The 20,268-nt window shown below is 42.9% G+C and overlaps 1 protein-coding gene across 1 annotated transcript in view; it reads right to left on the bottom strand.

Annotated features, from left to right (window-relative positions):
* LOC139647558 (microtubule-associated tumor suppressor candidate 2-like) overlaps positions 1–20,268 on the bottom strand; it is a 41,050-nt gene that overhangs the window by 3,580 nt on the left and 17,202 nt on the right. Inside the window, exons 4-7 of the mRNA XM_071523475.1 lie at positions 12,712–12,890; positions 4,571–4,662; positions 1,243–1,430; positions 1,026–1,151 (exon numbers count right to left, since the gene is read on the bottom strand). Of these exons, the coding sequence (XP_071379576.1) occupies positions 1,026–1,151; positions 1,243–1,430; positions 4,571–4,662; positions 12,712–12,890 (585 nt within the window). The remainder of the gene's footprint in view (positions 1–1,025; positions 1,152–1,242; positions 1,431–4,570; positions 4,663–12,711; positions 12,891–20,268) is intronic.

Here is a 20,268-nt window from a genome sequence, read left to right as displayed (position 1 = left end):
AAACTTGTTGAGAATTATTCTCCTGAGAGGCAAAACGATTAAGCACACACAAGCAAGAATGCTTGTTTCCACTATAGGTAGAGAGGACTGCTGTGTAGGACCGATGACAGTAGAGGGAGCTCAACTCTACTAAAACAGGCCCACTCCAAAACCATTCCACTCCTCCACATCCACGCCGTGTCCCAGTGATTGCAGCACCCAGACAGTGACCATGAATCAGTCTGACAGTCCCTTAGCTGTCTGGCAGTGAGACATCAGTGGTATTACACCTACAGTATAGCACCTCTCTTACTCAGCCCCAGCTAAATTATTCCATTAGACGCAGAGAGCGACACACTGAACTCTCAGGAACCCTTCCCACAGACGCAATCACTCTTCTACTAGGAGTGCTGCTCATTGACCATGCTGTGAACCTCACCTTGTGGCCTCTAATGTACACTGTATGTGTGTGAGTACGTGTGTGTGTGTGCATAATGTGTGTTACATCAGAGGCCACAGCACAACCCAGTTATTCCTGAATCAATGTAGAAGGTGGGTGGTCACATCCAACCACATACATAGAGCCAGCAGCCGTCTGTGCCTGCAGGCTAGAACAGTTCTTGGTGTTATAAAGAACTGGAAATAAACCTTTATGATTAATCAGAGGCTACAGTGTGGGGGACTGGTGCTATAACTGTGTGGGCGCTCTAACTATTCACCAGCACTGGGACTATCCTGACCACCCACAAAAATGTATAGAACAGCAATAAAAGTCCATGTACAGGAAGAGCATGGTTCATTAGTCAGCCTTCATTTGTTAAGTTTTGCAAAGTTTTGCATGAAGAGGAAATTTACTACTTCAATATCACGAGTGGGGCCCAAAAAATACATTAAACAAAATATACAATTGATATAAAAAAAATGATATACTGCAGGTGCTGTAGAGCAAGATAGCATTATTAATTATGGAGTAAGAGAGCGATGATTTTATTATGATGTTATTACAGTATGAGCACTAAGAGTATGATAGCATTCCAGTTGGCTACCTTGAGGCAGTACTGCTGAGTGGTGACGATGAAGGCTTCCAGACCCAAGGTAGTCTTCCTCAGTTCATCTTTTAGAGCTCTCAGCTGCCTCTCCTGCTGCTCACAGCGTCCCTGTAGCCTCTGAACCTAGAATAGAATAGAATAGAATAGAATAGAATAGAATAGAATAGAATAGGACAACCTCCAAGTGGTGCTGCAGATTGCCTCAACAACTCACCTCCTCCCTCTGCTCCTCCTTTTCCCTCTCCTCTGCTTCCCTCTCCCTCTCCTTCAGCTGAGCCTCCTCTTTTTCCCTCTGCAGGCTCTCCTGCTGTTCCTGCTGCGGCCTGAAGGGGGCGACGCGGCGCGGGGAGCCGGGGGGAACCGACCCCCGCACCGCTGCTGCGGGACGCTGCCGAGACTGGACTGTAGGCAGAAAAAACACAGGGAGTTACAGTAAGAGTTGGAAACGAGTCAGCGTGAGTTTGTGAAGATTATGGAAACGCTCATGATGACATATGGAAATATTCACAGGGAATATGCAGTGTGTCATTTATTTTGAGATCTAACTAAGACACATCCAGCCCTAATGATGAAATTGATGAGTATTAAATCAGAGGAGATTCGACCTGACCTATTGCTAATGACTGTGTTCACCTGATGGATGATGGTAAGTGCTAATTGAATCCTGTCTACAGAGGAAGCCTTGGGGTAATTCCCACTCTGGTGTTCCTTATGATGGACAATCTAATCTCCTGATGAATGTGATCAGCATCCAGTAATAATTGAGCTGCAGCAGGCAACAGGGTGATATATAGACTTCATTACAGTATAAAATAATAGACAGTGTGAGTGTGTGTATGTGTGCACACACACGTCCCTCTTCATGTGTGTGAATGTGTATTTGTGTGCATTGGTAAACGAAGCCCATTCTAAGTGAAGGCAGTTGGCTTGCTCTGTTAATGATGGAGGTAATTTAAAGGCCCAACAAACACAACATCTAAAAAAAAAATTCTCCTGAGAGAGGGTGACCATTAAGATGCAGTTAACATACAGACAGGCAGATTAACCTCTCTATGAGTCACCTTGTCATGTGGTATGACCACATATAGCCGGGGGACATACACAGCGTCAGTACACAGCATCATTGGTACAGACACATTTCCTGTGGTCTGGCCCAAGCTATATAATTTACTGACTGACGAACGAGTGAGCACGCACTCTCACACTATGACAAAAGCACTGCAGCACCACCATCAGCCTGCCTCAACTATCATTCAAGCCCACTGAAGCATGCGGAGTGGTCTCCATGACAACGTGAGGCTGGGGTTGGGGTGCGGGTTCCCAGGTAATGAGTGAGGGATCGGTTAGAGGGAGGGAGGGATAGGGTGAGGGGAGGGCAAACGGGTAAACGGGAGCAGAGAGAGGTGAGACAAAGAGCATCAGAGTTTCATGGAGGATATGAGAGAAGAAGAGGGGGATGGTGGCTGAAGGTTGAGAGGGTTGGAGAGGAGATGGATAGAGAGATGGAGGAATGCAGATGTGTAAGACCACTTTAGAGAAAAGAGAGATGAACAAGTCTAGACAGACGAGGAACACATGCACATACACACACACAAACACACACACACATGAATACTTGTACCACACATCCCAAAACAGAGAAATTCCTGTCTTCAAGGCATTGAAGAGAAAAAGGAAGGAACTAAACATCAAAAAGCCAAAAAGAGGCAGAAATGTCTTTTCGTGGCATTTATTAATCCACGCTTTGCTCCAAAAGTGCAAATATCAGCAATTGTTTCGATATTACATCTTCATCAGTGTCTTTGCCTTCAAGGCACACTAGGATTTCCCTTCTTTGGAAAGGACTTCTGGAAGCCTTATGTAAATGATATATCCCTCTCTTACACACACACACACACACACACACACACACACACATAGGTTCCAGCAGAAAGGTTAGAGAGAGAATGGCGAATATTTAATGAGTTTAGATGGCTGAGCATGAAGGCAGCATACAGATGATAGGTGATGGAGGGGTAGAGGTGTGGGGGAGCAATGATGTGAGAAACAATCAGAAATGTGTGTGTGTGTAGGGGAGTGTAAAGACGGTCAGGTTGGGTTATGAGGTACATTTCAGCTTCATTTTCTCTTTGGACATTTAGCTGTCACTCCTTTTCCAGAGCAACTTAAAGTAGAAGCAACACCAGAAAATGTCAATATCTGTAAAGCCCAGCAAAGAACAAGTGCAAGAGACAATGCTACACTGCTGAGAAACAGAAAGGAGAAAAATGTTATTTTGTGTGTGTGTGTGTGTGTGTGTGTGTGTGTGTGTGGGAGGGAATCAGATACAGCAAAGAGCAAGTAAGATGCAGCGAAGATACAACAAAGTGTAAGGATAAACAGTAACAGCACCACTTAAGTGCAAGTAGTGGAGGAGGTTTAAAGGGAGCAGGGAGAGAGGTGTAGCCTGAAGAGATGCATTTTCAGTCTACAAGGAAAGATGGAGAGGCACTCTGCAATCCTGAATAAGGTGGGAAGACTGCTCCCCCATCAGGGTGCTGAGAGGAAGAAAAGTCTAACCTCCTACTAGGCGCTGAAGAGGAAGAGAATGAAAAGGATGATTCTGAGGAAGGTTGAAGAGCAGGTGGGCCACAGAGAAAATGCATGGAGCCAAAATACGATGGAGTTGCAGTAGTCTAGTCAGGAGAGGACTTTGACTTGAACAAGTAGCTGAGTAAGAAGAAGCTATGATAAACAAATCGACCGGTTGTCTAGGCTCACACTGTGATTCTTGGCATTCTCTGAATTATGGTTCTGCTGAAGGTGAGGTCTTGAAATGAACAGGATTTAAAGGTTGAGATCAGACATCCATGTGAAAATGTCACCCAGGTATGTAGAGATGCACGCCCTAACCTGCGTATCCAGTGGGGGAAATTAAGGAGTTGAGCGTCATCAGCATAGGAGAGATTGTGAGAGGTGATGACAGTGACAGTGATTTAGTGTTAAGGGAAAAGAAAAGAAGGCCAAGCACTGAGCTCTGTGGAACCTGGGTGGAATGGGGGGGGGGGGTTGAATCATAACAGCACAGACCTAGAGGCGAGGACAAAACCAGTGAGGGTGATCTAGAAAGATCAGGGCAAAGGAGAGGATTGCACCTCTAGGAGTGTGAATGCTTCTGTGACAGGGTGCATGAGACTGTTATGTGAGAGTTAATTAAAAACAGCACCTTAAAGCGGTGTGGAAAGAGACCAGTCTGTAGTTACTGATGCTAGATTGTAGACCTCTTGAGCGGTGGAGTAACACTTGCTGATTTGAATGCAGATGGTACACAGCCTGAAGCCAGAAAGGTGTTAATGATGGTGCTCATATGGAATCAGGTTTGGGTTAAAGACAGAAAAGCAGGGGGGCAGGGAAGATAGGGGAGGAGTTATGGGCTGATGGGCAGGGATGGGTATGCAATAATGGCTGCAGGGAATACTTTGAGGATCAAAGTTGCGCCGCCGAAGCAGCGCATGGGTATTATACATGCTTTTTGTATGAGAGAGTGAGAGAGAGAGACTCACCTGGGGACTGGGGTTTGGGGGGAACCACTGCCAGCCTCTTGGGGGAAGAAGGGAGAGAGCGTGTGACCTCTGAACTCCGCTGAAACTCCTTCCTGCCGACTGTCAATCAACAAGGATACAACCAATTAGCCAACTTCAATCAGCAAAACAAAACAATGAGATTCAGATAATGAATGAAAAAGAAAATACAGCAGTAGCACACATCAATGACATACCTTAGTACTATATATCATAATATTTATGTTCATGAAACTTTCTCACACATGCAGACAAAAGCATCAAACCCACTACCATCCCTCCCCCATTTCCATTCCATCTCTTTGTTGATTTTTCCCATCTCCTCACTTTTTTCAATCTTTCTGTTACCCTCGCTCTTTCTCCATCTCCATCTCCCTCTATCTCCCCCCTGCTGCGAAGTATAACTACGTCTCATGGGACACTGGGTCAAAGAGAAGCAGCTCATGTCAGGGGAGTTTTGCCCATCATCACCCCTCTCTCTGTGACATTACACCCCTTGCAGCCAAGATACCAACTATAGGGAATTCAGAATAATTTATAATATTGTTTCTGTGCTCACCAACTTGTCTTCTCTTGTGTGACACATTTAAATCTGTCGCAGAGTAGTGGGTTGAGCGGGTGTAAGGAATGAAGCTGAATTTGAAAACAATGAATGTGAATTGCATTTACCCAGGGGCTCAAGATTATGGATGGTGAGATAAAGTGAAGAAAAAAAAACTGTGTGGAGAAAAACAGAAGATAGTGAGTGAGGAACTGGGTTTCTGGAAGTTAGGAGGCAGGGAGTTGGTTGTGAGGCAGAGAAGAGAGAGAGGCCTTGAAAAGAAACTAATTACTGTAGATCGGTAATGGAAAAGAAGCCTCTGATCCTGAACAAATCCCCTTATAACCCTTGAGAGATACCGCAGTCCCGCAGAGACACTGTGTGTGTGTGTGTGTGTGTGTGTGTGTGCGTGTGTGTGTACCACATTTACATGTGCACTGTACACATGATTGTGTGTTGAAGCAAACATGGCTCTCAGCGCGACTCATTACCGTTAACTGAACCCCAGACAGTCAGGATCACCTCCACAAACACACCCACACACACACACACACACACACTTATGGCCCTTCTTCTTTGCCCTCCATCCACTTTCCTCCCCCCGTCACAAACACCCAGAGGGACTCTCTTCCTAACACTCATGCTCTCTACCTTCCCTCCTTTTCTATTCATTCTAACCCCCAGTGGCTTTCCACCATCCCATTTATCCCTCTTAACTACACACCACTTACTCCCTGGCTTCTTTTCCTAACCCCATTCCCTTTCTGACCCCCCTCTACCTACGGGCCCCTCTTATGCCTGGTTCATGCTTCATGTGGAAATGAACATACTGGAGTCCCGTCCCGTCTAACCACCCGTGTTCACCACCTGAAATTTGAAACAGTGTGGACGGCACCACAGTTATCAAGATGTGGCTCCATCGAAGATTAGGTGAACAAAGAGGAACCTGTTTTTTTTTTTGTTGTTTTTTTTCCTTGTTGGGGGATTTGGATAGCTGAATTTTCCTACTTCGCCGACCTGTTGCACCATCTAAACTTGAGTTTGAGCGTAAGTTTAAGGTGTAAAGTCTAAAGGTATGTTGAAACTCAATAGTTTGACACAAAAGCTGTCTTTTTTTTAGTTGCATCACGGAGACTTAAGGTACAGCTTAACTATTAGGGCGTAAAGGAATCCCTAACCAAAACACTGTTGCAGACAGTGATGTGTTTTTTCACCTTCTATGGCCAATAACGTGTAAGCCAAAATCAGTTTATCATGCCCCAATTAACAGTAGCCTAAGTTAATATTACCTAACTTACATGATAGTGGGAGAAAAAGATGATAAATCAAGCTAATTTAGCATAAACAAATGATAACAAATAGATACATTATCAGTTGAAGTATTAGGATTATTTTGTAGTTTGTCTCCCATACCCACTACAATCACAGAAGTAAGTCTATGTATACAAGTATGTAATTAATAAAGACAACAACAGTGACATCAAGTGGCATAAAGATTTTAACAGGGCAAAATGTTAAAATTGTAATTTGGTTCTTCATCTACCGAGGTAAACCGCTCTGTATTTGTACCTTCAGGTCCTCCATAAGCTTTCCCATATATCAAATTACTGTAATGCACCTTGTCAACCGCTATTTTGTTTTTTTTATGACTTTGTGGAAGTACTGGTGCAACAGGCTGCTGGAGTTTTCAGGCACGTGCAAATGGAACAGACCTCAGGACCCAATGAAGCCACAGTCCTGTTCCTCTCTACCATGACAAAAGCCTCCTGTACTGCCTCCCTTCACTCTTTGGCTTATAAATGAACCACCTTTCTGAAACTGTCTGTTTCTGACAGGTTATGTAGCCTACTGTATATGTATGTGTGGAAGTGTATTATGCAAGGGAGTGAGGTTGTGTATAAATATGCATGCGTGTGTGCGCGCGCGTGTGCGTGCGTGCATGCGTGCGTGTGTGTGTGTGTGTGTCCCAGGCCACTGCTTGCTGTGGGATCCCTGCACAGGAGGCTTTCTCTGAAGCTTTCTGGGGCTCAGCAGGACAGCAGTGTCAGTTGACTGATAACACCGGGAACAAGTGTATGTGTGTGTGTGTGTGTGTGTGTGTGTGTGTGTGTGTGTGTCACAGTGTGCGCATGCATGAGCGTCTGTACTGTAGGAGTGAGAGAGAGGCAAAACCAAAAAATGTTACTATATGTAGTAGTGTCTGTGCACATTGACAGGGACTCCAGTATTTCTTTATCAATAATTTAGAGCACATATAAAATCTGCTCAGGTCTTCAGCCAGACAGAGTGAGAGAAGTTTTCTCACAGCCACTACACTGTCTGCATACCTGAGCCACAGAAAAAAAAAAAAAATAGAGACAATCTATTGGGAAACCTATGTCTGCGGTGTTTTGCTCTATGGAAAATAATTCAGACTATGATATTTGCTATAGTTATTATATGTTACTATAGCAACAAATTTGATTAACAAATTAGATTATTGATCTGACAAGACATTTGTATAACAGTTACCTCATCTAGCATGTGTGATTGTTAGTCTGACTGTGACAGGCGATTTCCATCTCTCCTACTACTTTAAAGCTACAAAGGGTATTTTTAAGCTCTTTAATCATTGTATTTTATAATACAAACCTTATCTCATGAGGATATATCATTATTATACCACTAGTGTGGTTGCATAATATCTCTGCTTTCCAGGGCATGAGAAAATGCAGCCATCATGGGCAGGGGTACATTGGAATCAATGGGCAAAAAAATGCTAAAAATGGAAACTTCACTCACAGTAGAAAGCTTCTAAGCATGAGTTGGTAACAGAACCCGGGTCACCAGTTAAAATCCTTTCTCTCTTGTGTGCCTCAATAAAACAGTACAAATACTGTGTGTGGACCAAGCAGCAGGTGATTTTTGAAGCCAATTATGAAGTGGCTGAAAACTGCAATTCTTCCAACGTCCGCTAGATGCTGGCTCCAAAAAGACTCCAAACCTGACCCAACTCCATGCAAGTCAATGGGACCACAACCCAACTTCTAACTCAAAATATAAAGTCAATACATTTTTTTGACAAGAGGTTATGGTCTCAGTAGCTAATTTCACTCCTTCTAATGTGTGTCCATATGGCAATTCTCAAAATAATTGTCATTAACAGGATATAACGGTTACAAAACGGGGTTGTTTTCCTAGTGATTGACAGGTCGCCTGTTCAGTGGCAGTGATCGACAGGTGGCCGATTACTGGCCAACACTAGGCGGCGCTGCAGCTCTGCGGACATCCCTCGGCTTCGCTAACCTGACGCGCCAGATGGTTTGTTACACAGAACCATCTGGAAAGTCGTCAATGGAAACTGTTTGGAAAAGGGCAGGCACTTTCAAAAAATACTTGGCAGGTGATTGGCTGAACCATCTGTCTATCACCGTCTATCACGGGCTAACTTCAACCAATCAGATCACGAACCATATAAACAAACTCTTGCCGAAGCCAGTCGGGAGTTCAGAAATAACTGATGTTATAGCGGCATCTACGCTAGCCTCTTAAGGAGCCGCCAATGTTGTGAACGAACAGTCGCTTCTCGCTGACGTCACACGGTGTGGCACACCTAAACCACGCCCCTAGCTGCCCTCATAGGACGCTGATTGGTCCGCACCACTGTGGTTCGGCCACAAACACATAACTTGAAGCCTGGCAAGATGGATTCTCGCGTGATCGTGATCTCGCGAATCCAGCTGCCTCGCAAGGTAACGGCTTCGCTGCACCGGCTCCAAAAAATGTCAACATCGCGACAGTCGTAAAACCCAATCTTTTTGGCTTCAAAACGGCCCTTCAGAAACCTATGGGTGACATCACACTCATTACGTCCATCTTTTTTTTACAGTCTATGGTGTGGACTGATCATCTCCTTAAAAAATGTCTGTTTTTGCCACAGAACTTGAACGGACTGGCCACTGTTTGCCATGGCCACTGTTTGCCGTGGTAATTTGGCTAGTAGCCTACACCATACAATGGCGACTATGGCATTTTAAAGAGCAACTTGCAGGTTAAATATTTTATGAAATTTATACTTAACCTTGTCTGAAAATGACCATTTGAAAAGTTAATGCAATATTTAATATGTTTTACAAGACATAAGAGCACAAATTCAGAGGAAAAAGTGGCCGTTTTGAGCAAAGCTCCTAAAACCGCCTTTTTTTCTAACATCGCGTCATATTACGTCACATAAGGGAGTCCGTCTCACAGACTCCCTCTACAGTACACTGTGCAGTAGTAGGCGGTAGTGAGTTTGAGCGGTTGTTAGTTTGTGAGTCAGCATTTTTTTCTAGTTTATCTTTGCAATTTACCATTTTTCATGGTGGTGAATTATTGTGTTTGTGCAGGTTGCACAAATTCCAGCCTGTCAGGACATCGAGTCCACAATTTTCCTAACAGGAAAAGGGATGGTGCTAGTTTTCGTGCCTCCCCCTCCTGCGGTAACGGTAGAGCACCGTAAAACGTAGTGTGGAGTTATATTACAGTGCGAGATAGGACTGATACAAGCTGACACTTGCGCATTAGTTTCTGTTATGGGTAAGTATCAATACTCAGAAAGTCACTATATAAGCTAATACCTCAATGGAAACATCCCACTGAACACGTCTAAACGGCCCATAGCCGTCTAGGCGACGTTGAAATCATGTCTTTTGCTCAGTGGGATAGTATTCCTGAGTTCAGTTGACTCACGTGGCCAAACATCAAAACGGTTTTAGTCGACCAAGTTTTCATTGGTCAGTTAGTTGCAGGAAAAAAAAAGGATTGATAGAGTAAATATCCGACCAGGAGGTCCGACAGACAAATTAGGTTAACTATAATTTAAACAAACATTCCAAATACTAATTATAATGAAATTAATCTACTCTGAGGCAAATTTATCTTTCTTTATCTGTCCATTGTTCACACTAAATCTTCCATCGTTTGTCAAACAAACAGAAGCACATGGCTAATTATTATGCAGAATGACATCATCTGCATAATAATTAGCCATGTGCTTCTCCGGGTGCAACGGGGCTGCAGGACCCCGCGGTCGGATATTTACTCTAACAATCCCTTTTCCCTGGTTGGAATTATGCATCATTCCGTGCAGTAGTGATATTACGATGGTAGTGAGGCTTAATCCCCATAAGAAGAACAAGCTGCTCACGTTTTCTTCATGGAGGCACATGGTCTGATGTTTGGAGCAGCGGAGTGGTGTAGTTGGTAAGTTACCGGACGTCAGTTCTGACAGCCATATAGGCTATACACAGATGCTCCCAATCAACCAGGGGAAAGAGGGTGTGAAACATTAGGAGGCAGGGCCGACTGATTGCAGGCCATGAATCTTTCTAACTGCAGGGAGAGTGTGTATTTTCGGAGCAATGGGCGTTTGTTTTCAGGAAAACGGACAAATGGGCTTTCGGTCCAGAGGGATATTTTTCGGACTATTGGGGTTTCGGAATAATGGGCCGTCGGAACAATGGCATATAGCCCGTTAGTCACCTTAGATTGGCTCTGAGGATGATATGAAGCACAGTGTCCAGGCTGTGTTTACAAGACGCATGAACCATTACGCACATGTGACAGGTATGTTACAGTCATTTTAAACGTCTTTTCAGCTGCTACGATTGTCATTAAGCTTTAGGAGCTTACAAGCACATTTTTTTTTGATATTTTTATCACAAACTCCTCCCGCGGTGGCGGCTGCACTCTCCGTCATCTGGTTTAAAAAACAATCCGTCAACAGTCAACGATCAATAATCCGTTATTTATGATAGCCTAATCAGTGCAATAACAAGTGAAAACACATCAATAATACTCTTGCATATTTTACAAAAACGAACAGGACATTTTTTTAATAACTAAAAGCAGGAATTATAGCCTACATAGGCTAAGTGATTTGATCAGAATATTTTCACGGATTCAGAGTAAAAACAACTATTGATCTACTAATTCATGTAGACTAATTGACAATTTAATGAAAAGGTTCTCTCATTTGAATTTAGAGTCTTCTACATTTTATTCTGGTGACAGCAGCAGCTTGATGCGTAGCCTATCTCCGTTATGTTATTGATAAGCCTGTTCATGATCATTTGGCAGCGCTCCAAAAGACACAATACGTTCAGTGCAGCATTTTTCAATATTACTGTGTCACCAAGTCAGGTCTCCTCAGCATTTTTGCCTTCAAGTCTCAAGTCAAGTCGAGTCTCACAGCATACAGACAGCTCTCGTTTTAGCTCGTTCATATTATTAATTACTATAACGGTTAATTTTCGGCACAAACAGGACAGGATTCGGGATTCGCGACAACTGCTCGCAATTTGGAACTGTCCCGAATTTTTCAGGACGTCTGGTCCCCCTGTTGTGATGTGAACACAGCATTAGATATCGTTAGCTAACGCCGGTCACTCACCAAGACACCTGCCCAGTTCTCCACTGGTTCTCCTCACACCACAACTCAATATCTCTCCTCTGACCGTTATTTCTTCTGACCCTGGTCTGTTCCTGGTCTCTTGGAGCCTAGCAGGCTCATAATTATAAGGCTGTGGTCCATCATATGCGTATGCATATACATTTACAACCTCTTCAGTGTCAGAACTAGCGTTGAGATCCATTAATTTCTTGTTGTTCTTATTGTTCAACTTGACCGCTCTCCCTTTTGTTACGTCACTTCCGGTTTGGCTTTTTTAGATGCGGAAGTAAAATTCTCTCACAAAAACGACTCCAGAAGTCACTGTAGTGTATATATAAGTATATTTTTATGAAAATCTAGTTCCTACATCATTTTCCTACACATTGATTCACTGGGGTCTCCAACCTGCAAGTTGCTCTTTAAGGGTTAGTTGCTATGGTGACATCACAAGTCTTGGTCATTAAGGCCGTAAAGTCTGTCACACTACTTGCTTGATAACTGTGCAGATGAGTCTGTTAGCAAACTGTCAAAACTCAACTTAAAATCTAACGTTAGCGACGAGGCTATGATAGCTTTATCAAAGACTGTACTTCTCTCTCTAGCTCTTCTAGTCAAAATATTAGCATAATAGCATAATCAAACTAGGTATATTTAACTTCATGTAGCCCCTTAATATAAACTAACGTAGCTTAGCCTACCTTTAGTGGAGAAGAAAAGTTAGCATGTGCTAACTTCAAACAGCTAACGGACATCGGCTGAAACAGATTAATTCAACTATAACCACTAGTACTGACAGCACAGATGTCAAACTTTTGAGTTACTTAAAAAGACAGCAGAAACTGGTAAAAGACGACCACCTAGTGGTGCATGACTGACAACTCCATTCAGCTGCAATGCATTTTCCACTGCTTTGGTTAATTCTTGCTGTAAAACCTCTCCCCTCACCGACTTGCCATAAGTCAGAAGCTAGCCCAACAGTACACATCAAAATGGCCGCCACTCTGACCATCCAGGAACGTTGATTTGAATGGGAAAGACCGTGCTATCGATTCAAGTTCTGTGTTTTTTGCCTGCAAATCCTACAATACACATTTGACAAAACTTCTTTATCTTTCAGTTGAAGCCAGACAAATATTGCCAATAAATCATACTTTATTCTTTTGTAAGAACCTGAACTGACCTCCAGGAGAGTTTCTTGGCTGGGCGGGCAGGTAGCGTCGGGGCAGGGCCGGGGTGGAGGGTGGCTGCAGGCTGCTGCTGCGGCAGGGTGGCCCTCTCTGCTGCTCTGCTGACGGAGGGGTGGTGGTCACCCTGTGGAGGGGGGGCTCCTCGCTCACACTCAGACCTGGAACAAACAATGAAGCACACAAAATTAGATGATTCATTTAAAAAACAGTAGGTTAAAATGTTTTAATTTGTACATGTAATAGAGATGGGACGATATATATTAAAATTCAATATATCACAAAATAAAAATGTGACAATGCGCATCGTGGGGCAGAAAAATGAATCGTGATATTAGCTCCATTTTATTCTGCTGTAGTAATCACAAGTGAGACGGCTTGCCCATCACACTTTCACAAGCTCTCCATCCAAATTATATTATTTGCACTTTGTAATGACATTTTAAAATTGTTGTTCACATTCTTGCAAGCCAATGCCATTGCTACAAAGATTTGTGGCACAGAAATAAACATAATTCTGCTTATAACTTTTACTTATTACATCGTATCGTGGTTGTATGGAATCATGAACCCCATATTGTGTATTGAATCGAATCGTGAGATAAGCATATCGTCCCATTTCTAGTATGTAATGTACTGGTTACTGAATACACTGGTACACAATACACAATGAGCATCTTTTTGATCCTCTTCGAAGTGAGCATCCTGTCTGATTGTCTTCTCTCTTTCCTGTCTCAGTATATTCCCCATCTCTCTTAATTGCTGTCTCTCTCTCACATACACACACATCAGTTTTACTCTGTAAACTGAAATAGGGCTGTCTGATCTCTGGATCCAGTTTCATTGGCCTGGAAAATAGCCTGTAACCTCTGGGCCGGCTACTGCTGCTCTCAATCTTCTCTTTGTTAACCTGGAGCACTATACACACATTCTGCACACACACACACAGTCTGTTGCACATGTTTACACCAGAACACTCTCACACTTCCACATGAATTTCCACTTGAACAGACACAAAGGAAAGTACTACAGACCACGTCCACCCCGACCCCCACCCCACACAGACACACACACACACACACACACACACACACACACACACACACACACACACACACACACAAACACTGATCATTACTCATTTTGCCCTATAGTGCAGCTGTAATCTATCAAATTACTACAGGGCAGTTTACACACTCACACACACACTCACACACACTATATCCTCCTTATCTCCCCGTCTCCAATCAATAGTAACACAACAGATCGCTTTCACTTCTCCATCTTGTTCAATACATATGAACAGCACGAATAAACTAACATTAAGCTGCTCATAAGCAGCCTCTGAGATGGTGATTAAGCCATGCAGTATTAAATGAAGCACAACCTGCATCTCCCCCCACCTTGAAAGATCTGTGGATTTTCAAAGAAATGTGATGGCTGAGTAAACTGCTGTGAAGAATGAGATATCAAGGGTTTCTCTTGGCCTGCATTGTCTTATGTTAGTGCCAACTCCCTCAAGCCCCCAGGATTAGGGCGGTGCTCTGCAGGAGGCCACGTCTGATAGGCTGACAGACGAAGGAGCGGCTCTCCCATTGGTGGAGGGCTGGACTGTTTCTGTGAGCAGTGGACTCTGTTATTATGTGGAATTGGGTTAGCTGCTAAGAGAAAATTCAACCCTCCCATGCACCACGCAGACGCACACGCACACACACACACAAGTAACTATTAATTCTCCTTTCCCCCCTCCAACTTTTTACTGCATTGTGTTGTGCTGTGGATGGTGAAAAGGAATTTGGTTTGTCATTGACTGGTTAAGCCCCCTAAGGTGCAGCATGTGCACCCACTGCAGAATTGAGCAGAGCATGAATTGATAGTCAATTGTTTTTTAATGAATTTCTTATCATGATATATTATTCATTTTCATGCAGGCCTTGTCAGTGCTCTGTCACTTGGCAGAGCATGTTTGATCATCGTTAAAAAGGGAAAGAAAATTGAAAGAGGAGGAGGGTGGATGTGGATATATAACACACAGAGGCAGAACAGAAAGACAGAGACTGTAAGGAGACCCGAGCAGGACTGGCATGGACAATATGTGGTTGATTCCAAAATATCCAGCTAATCTACTTTTGGAAGTAGAGATAGATTCATTCATATCCATCTTAACAAGTCATTTAGTCATATTTTTCTTAAAACAAGAGAAACATATCTGCCAATGAGGTGAGATAATGGGTCAATATCTAAAAACAAGTCAGAAAAAAGCGGATCACTGCACTAGAAAATGAAACTTGATTCTACTAAATTCTTGAAACAAGTTGATTTGCACTGGAAACAAGTGAAATCTAACTCCACTGGCAGTTTTCTTCACTTGTTTTAAGGAAATTATGATTTAAGGACTAAATGACTCATTAAGATGTAGATTTTTTGCTGTGAAAATGACTAATACATTCATTCTTGGGTGCATGTACACAAATGCACACACACACACACACACACACAATATACAGAGAAAACATGAGATCACATTTTCAACTGCCAAAATTTATCTATGCCTCCCCATTAAGAGCTTAAAATGAAAATTCACACCTGCTCACATTTGAATGGTAAGGAAGACAATGCAGCGTTACTGCGCATAAATCAACATGCTTACATAAGTATGAGGATGCATGTATGTATGTATGAGCTCTCACTCCTGCGTGTGCCTGTGCTGCTTGCATTTTCTACATCACCTTGCCGGTGATACATGCAAAAGTATTTCATCTGGCACCTTAGCGAGGGTAGTGGTCACAGCGTTCCCCCGGGAGTTGATTGGCAAGGATGTTTACAGTATTTTCCTCCTCATTAACCAGTCAAGGGCATGGGCAGTGTGTCCAGGCCAGATATGATCTTGAATATAACATTGCTGTCTATTACCGAGGTTTACAATTACTGTTGTCAACATTCGCTGTGTAAAATCAAATTTGATTGTTTCTGACCTTTTGAATTGAAGAGGGAGAGCCTTCCTCTAAACAAATAACAAATCAGATTTCTATGGATTAATGTTTGCGGTGAAAATCTAAAAATACAAGATCAGTGTTTATTAAAAAAATCTTTGGTGTCAGCTTTTCAACAACCTCAAACGTTCTGACCTGTGCCTCATCAACTGAGATGACACAGATCGATCGATCGGTCGCTTGATATGAACAGTGGATCTGTTCATCAGCCATAGGTCAGGCATGTGGTATGTATGAATGGACTCCCAATGCACACAGCAGGGAGGTGGAGAAGGAGAGCAAAGGACGAAGCGGGGGAGTCGGGGAGATATCCAGCAACAGACGGGGGAACGCTGTGCATGATAAAGGCAGACTGTGATTCAGGAGCTTGGAGCGGCAGAGGGAAAAGGGGTGTATTTCATTAACGGGTAAAAAGCAAGGTGATACGCATCGCTGATTGGCAAAGTGCCAGCCGATGATGGATAGCAGAGTGCGGGGAGGATGGGAGGAGAGAGGAAGGAAGAGACTGGCTGTATGGAATCACCCATAAATGAGGAAGCAAACAAAAAACGAGGTAAAATAGGTGGTGCAGAGATAGAGCCAATGACAAGCTTAGCACATTCTGGAGGCTCGTGAAAAACACCAAAGAAATTGAACGGGGACAGTGAGCGAGGGGGGGGGGGGGGGGGGGAAGATGAGGACAAAAGAGAACAGCGCTTTTCCCATGATCAGAGGGAGGTGATTTTATTGGAGCAGCTAGTAAATGCTAGTGTTTCATAGCAGAGCTAATGCCGAAAGAATAACGCTGACTCTCCCATCTCTGCCCTGATCCCTCCTCCACTGAACACAAACAGATATAAATACAACAACAAGATCAAATAGAGCCGTTCATTAGGCTCAGTGCGCATTCTCAGAGGTTTCTGTTGGCGTACGGATGGGAATGTAACCAACCTGACTACACTGGTACAGGTTTGATTTCACAGTGAGAGAGCTAAATTCAGACCCTTGGAGTTCAACTGGAGTCTTTAATAGGCCTGGGTGAAAAGAGAGTCCTTCATTTGACTGCAGCAGAAGCCGCTCTGCGCGCTGCCTTCAGCTAAATCAGCACATTCACATTCTGGGAATGAAACTCTCCTGTCCCTAAAGGAATTGATTATGTTCATAGCAATCCTTGTAGCTGACATACAGCAGCAGCAGCAGCACGCACACACAGGTGCACACACACACACACACACACACACACACACACACACACACACACACACATATACTGTATATACGTCCATTGGTGAATTGAGACCCACTACACAGGTTGTAGTGCTGACATGCCATAGAAATAGCTCTTATTCTTCAAAAACCTGGCTACTGGGAAACGAGTAAACACTTTGAATTTGATGTCAGCTTTAAAAAACAAACAAACTACCAGCTACCTCCCTTCTTCCCCAGTCCTACACTAAAAAAAGTCATTTAATCTAGTATTGAGCCTTAAAATTTTATTTTTCTTAACACAAATGAAGAATCCACCAACGGGGTGAGATAATTTCACTTGTTTCCAAAGCAAATGAATTTGTTTTAAGAATTTTCTTGAATCAAGTGTCATTTTCTTGATACTAGCGGAGTAATATCTGCTTCATATCACCGTTATATTTCCATATATTGATACTTGTTTCTAGACATTTCCAACAAGTGTGCTTGGATACAACATGGAAAGTGAAACTGCATTGTGAACAATAGAAATTTCCTCACCCCATTTGCAGAATGTTTCACTTGTTTTAAGAAAAATAATATTTATATATTTATAATTCAGTCAGAGGATATACAGAACAAAAGATATAGCTTCAGTCAGCACTGTTGAATAAAGAAAGACAGTGTGTGTAATTTAGCTTGAAGACTGTATTCATCAGACCCAGTGATTTGTTCTGCTTATTAATCGTTGCTTCCTAACTGTCACTCCTTTGAAGCAGGCTCAAAATGACTGTCACTCTTCATCCACCAATGAAAAAATATTATGGGATGCTGTATTCCTCATTAGTCACTGACAGACTAAACTACTAACAGTTCAATGTGTTGTCTTTTTCTGAGATGTTTGATATAATTGCAGCTATTTTTACACACATGGAAAAAACACCAGCAACATGCTGCCAAACATTTTGCCAAACTTTCTCTCTCCAAGCAGACTTGGGTCAGATAACAAATATTATTTAGTGTTTGTTTTAACTGTTTGGCAAAGCAGATGGGTGGGATTTGTCACAATCAGCATGTCTATATAATGCCAGGAAGTTTAAACAATTTGAAAGTCTATTGTATCTACTGTTATGGGATGGATAACTTGACATCTGACATTATCTATTATCATAATACGATAAACCTCACTCATCTGGTGCTCACGGTACAGTATAGGTTAAAAATAATTTGAATTAACTGTGTTGCATGAAGTTTCATGTCAATCTGACTTATGGTGCCCAAACAGGGCAATCAATGTAATGTTTTTAAACTCCAGAACACAGTGGCAAAATGCATCATCCCTACAAGTTTCATCAAAATGTGGACCAGTGCTGTGTGAGATATCACGTTTGATTTAAAATCTTTGATAAATTCTTTAATTACAGAGACCCAATTAGGCCAATTGGTGTAAAAGCTGGAACACAGTGTAATGATGCATCACTCCAAGTTTCAGCAAAATCAGACACCCCTCTCCCACACACATACACACACACGCACATAAACACACCCATGCACGCACGCACACACATAAACAGACACACACACACACACGCATGCACGCACACACACATTTCATTGCAGACAAATTCTTTCCAAATGGTCTAAGCCTACTCACTTTTTCTTTCTAGTCTAGATCCTCAGAGAGAGACATAAGGGTAAAGGTGCAGGTTGTGTGCCTGTGTGTGTGTGTGTGTGTGTGTGTGTGTGTGTGTGTGTGAAGAAGCACACAGAAGCAGTTTTTTTCTATATCACTCCCTATCAACAGTGATATACTACAGCAGATATTATCATCACACTGAGATATTGGAACTACCTCATGCACTTGACCCTCTATCAGACATGATGCACTGTGGAAGTGACAGGGAAACTATGTCAGAGTTAACTGGAATAAAGCAACATAATAATTCCAAAAACTTCATAAGAGCTGACAGGGAATACAAACTGTGCATAACTGTGCACTTTGACTTATTATCTCCTCCAGGCAACAAAAAGAGGTCTGCACATGCACATCAGATGATACACACACACACACACACACACACATCACAGTCTTGCCCTACATACTCAAGGGATGAAAAGTAGACAATGTGCGTCCATGGGGACGTGTGTGAAAGTCAAGGTTAACGCTGCATACATAAAGCACAAAGTAATGGCCCTGCAGAGAGAGAGCGAGGCTGCAAAAGCAGGCAGAGTGAGAGATAGATTAGATGATAACACTGGAGCTGACAGCAGCAGCCAATAGGCCTCCTGTCCTCTGTCAGGAGCCAGATGTCAGGAGATTAAAGGTGCAGTTCAACCAGAAGGAAATGTTAATGTTCCTCCTTGTATGGTCGAGCAGAGGCTGACGCTCCTCCATTGTAGATCAGCATTTACGGAAATCGGTCATGTGCCATCTTGAATAATGAAATCGGAGGGATCTGTTCAGTTTAATTTGAGTGAATCTGAGACTGTTTTTTGCTTCATTTTACAAGTGTTATTCTGGGACCCATAGAATAATCTCAAAAAGAGGCCTGGAGATAATGCCTTTCTCTGGCTGGAGATCCAGTAATGCCTTCGGCTGCTGAATCTGCCGGGCACAGCAGTAAAATACCCCTAACAAGAAAAGGCTTAGGACAAGGAGAAAAGTTGTGAGAGGATTAGACCAGATCACTGCCAGTCTGCCAAGCTTTGACTGAAAGGAGGAGAGAACGAGAAAAGGACAATCAGCCGGAGATTTGGGTTTGAGAGGGTTTGAGGGACGGGGCAGCATGGTGGCGAAGCGAGGAAGGTGACTGTCCTTCAACCAGAAGCAAAACACTGAATCCTACCAGATTGAGGGGCGCTGTTCTGTAGCTGACTCTGACCTCTGACCTCCCTGTGGAGGATGGCAAACAAACAGACGATTTCTTCCTCAGGAATCAATAGCATATCACAAAAAAAAACAGCGTCAGGTGTCAGGCAAAATGAATGGTTGTTGATCTGTGGCCCTCGGTCTAGAGTATAGAGTATGGAACAATTGAGAATAAAGATTTAGATATCTGTGATACCAGAGAGCATAAATGTTTTGAAAGTTTATGGGTGAGGTTGATGAAGAATATTTTATTCCAATCTTCTAAACACACACACACACACACACACATACACACACAGACACATGTGCATGCACACAAACACACGCACATATAGTAGCACACCCTATTTATAGCCTATTTGAAGTATCTCAGTTTGCAAGACAGCATCCACTCTCCATTTGAAAAAGGGATGAGGGACAGAAATAGCAAAAGAAAACAAAAACAAAGGAACAAAGGGGAATTTTCATGACTACAATCTCCCTACACTAGCTGATGGCAAGTCACTTTTCAGGCAAA

Source organism: Centroberyx affinis, unplaced genomic scaffold, assembly GCF_046629955.1.
Source record: "Centroberyx affinis isolate AG114_WGS23_722 - 3 ecotype Tasmania unplaced genomic scaffold, CSIRO-AGI_Caff_v1 ptg001093l_1, whole genome shotgun sequence".
Lineage (NCBI taxonomy): Eukaryota > Metazoa > Chordata > Actinopteri > Beryciformes > Berycidae > Centroberyx > Centroberyx affinis.
This window is presented reverse-complemented; position numbering and strand designations above follow the sequence as displayed.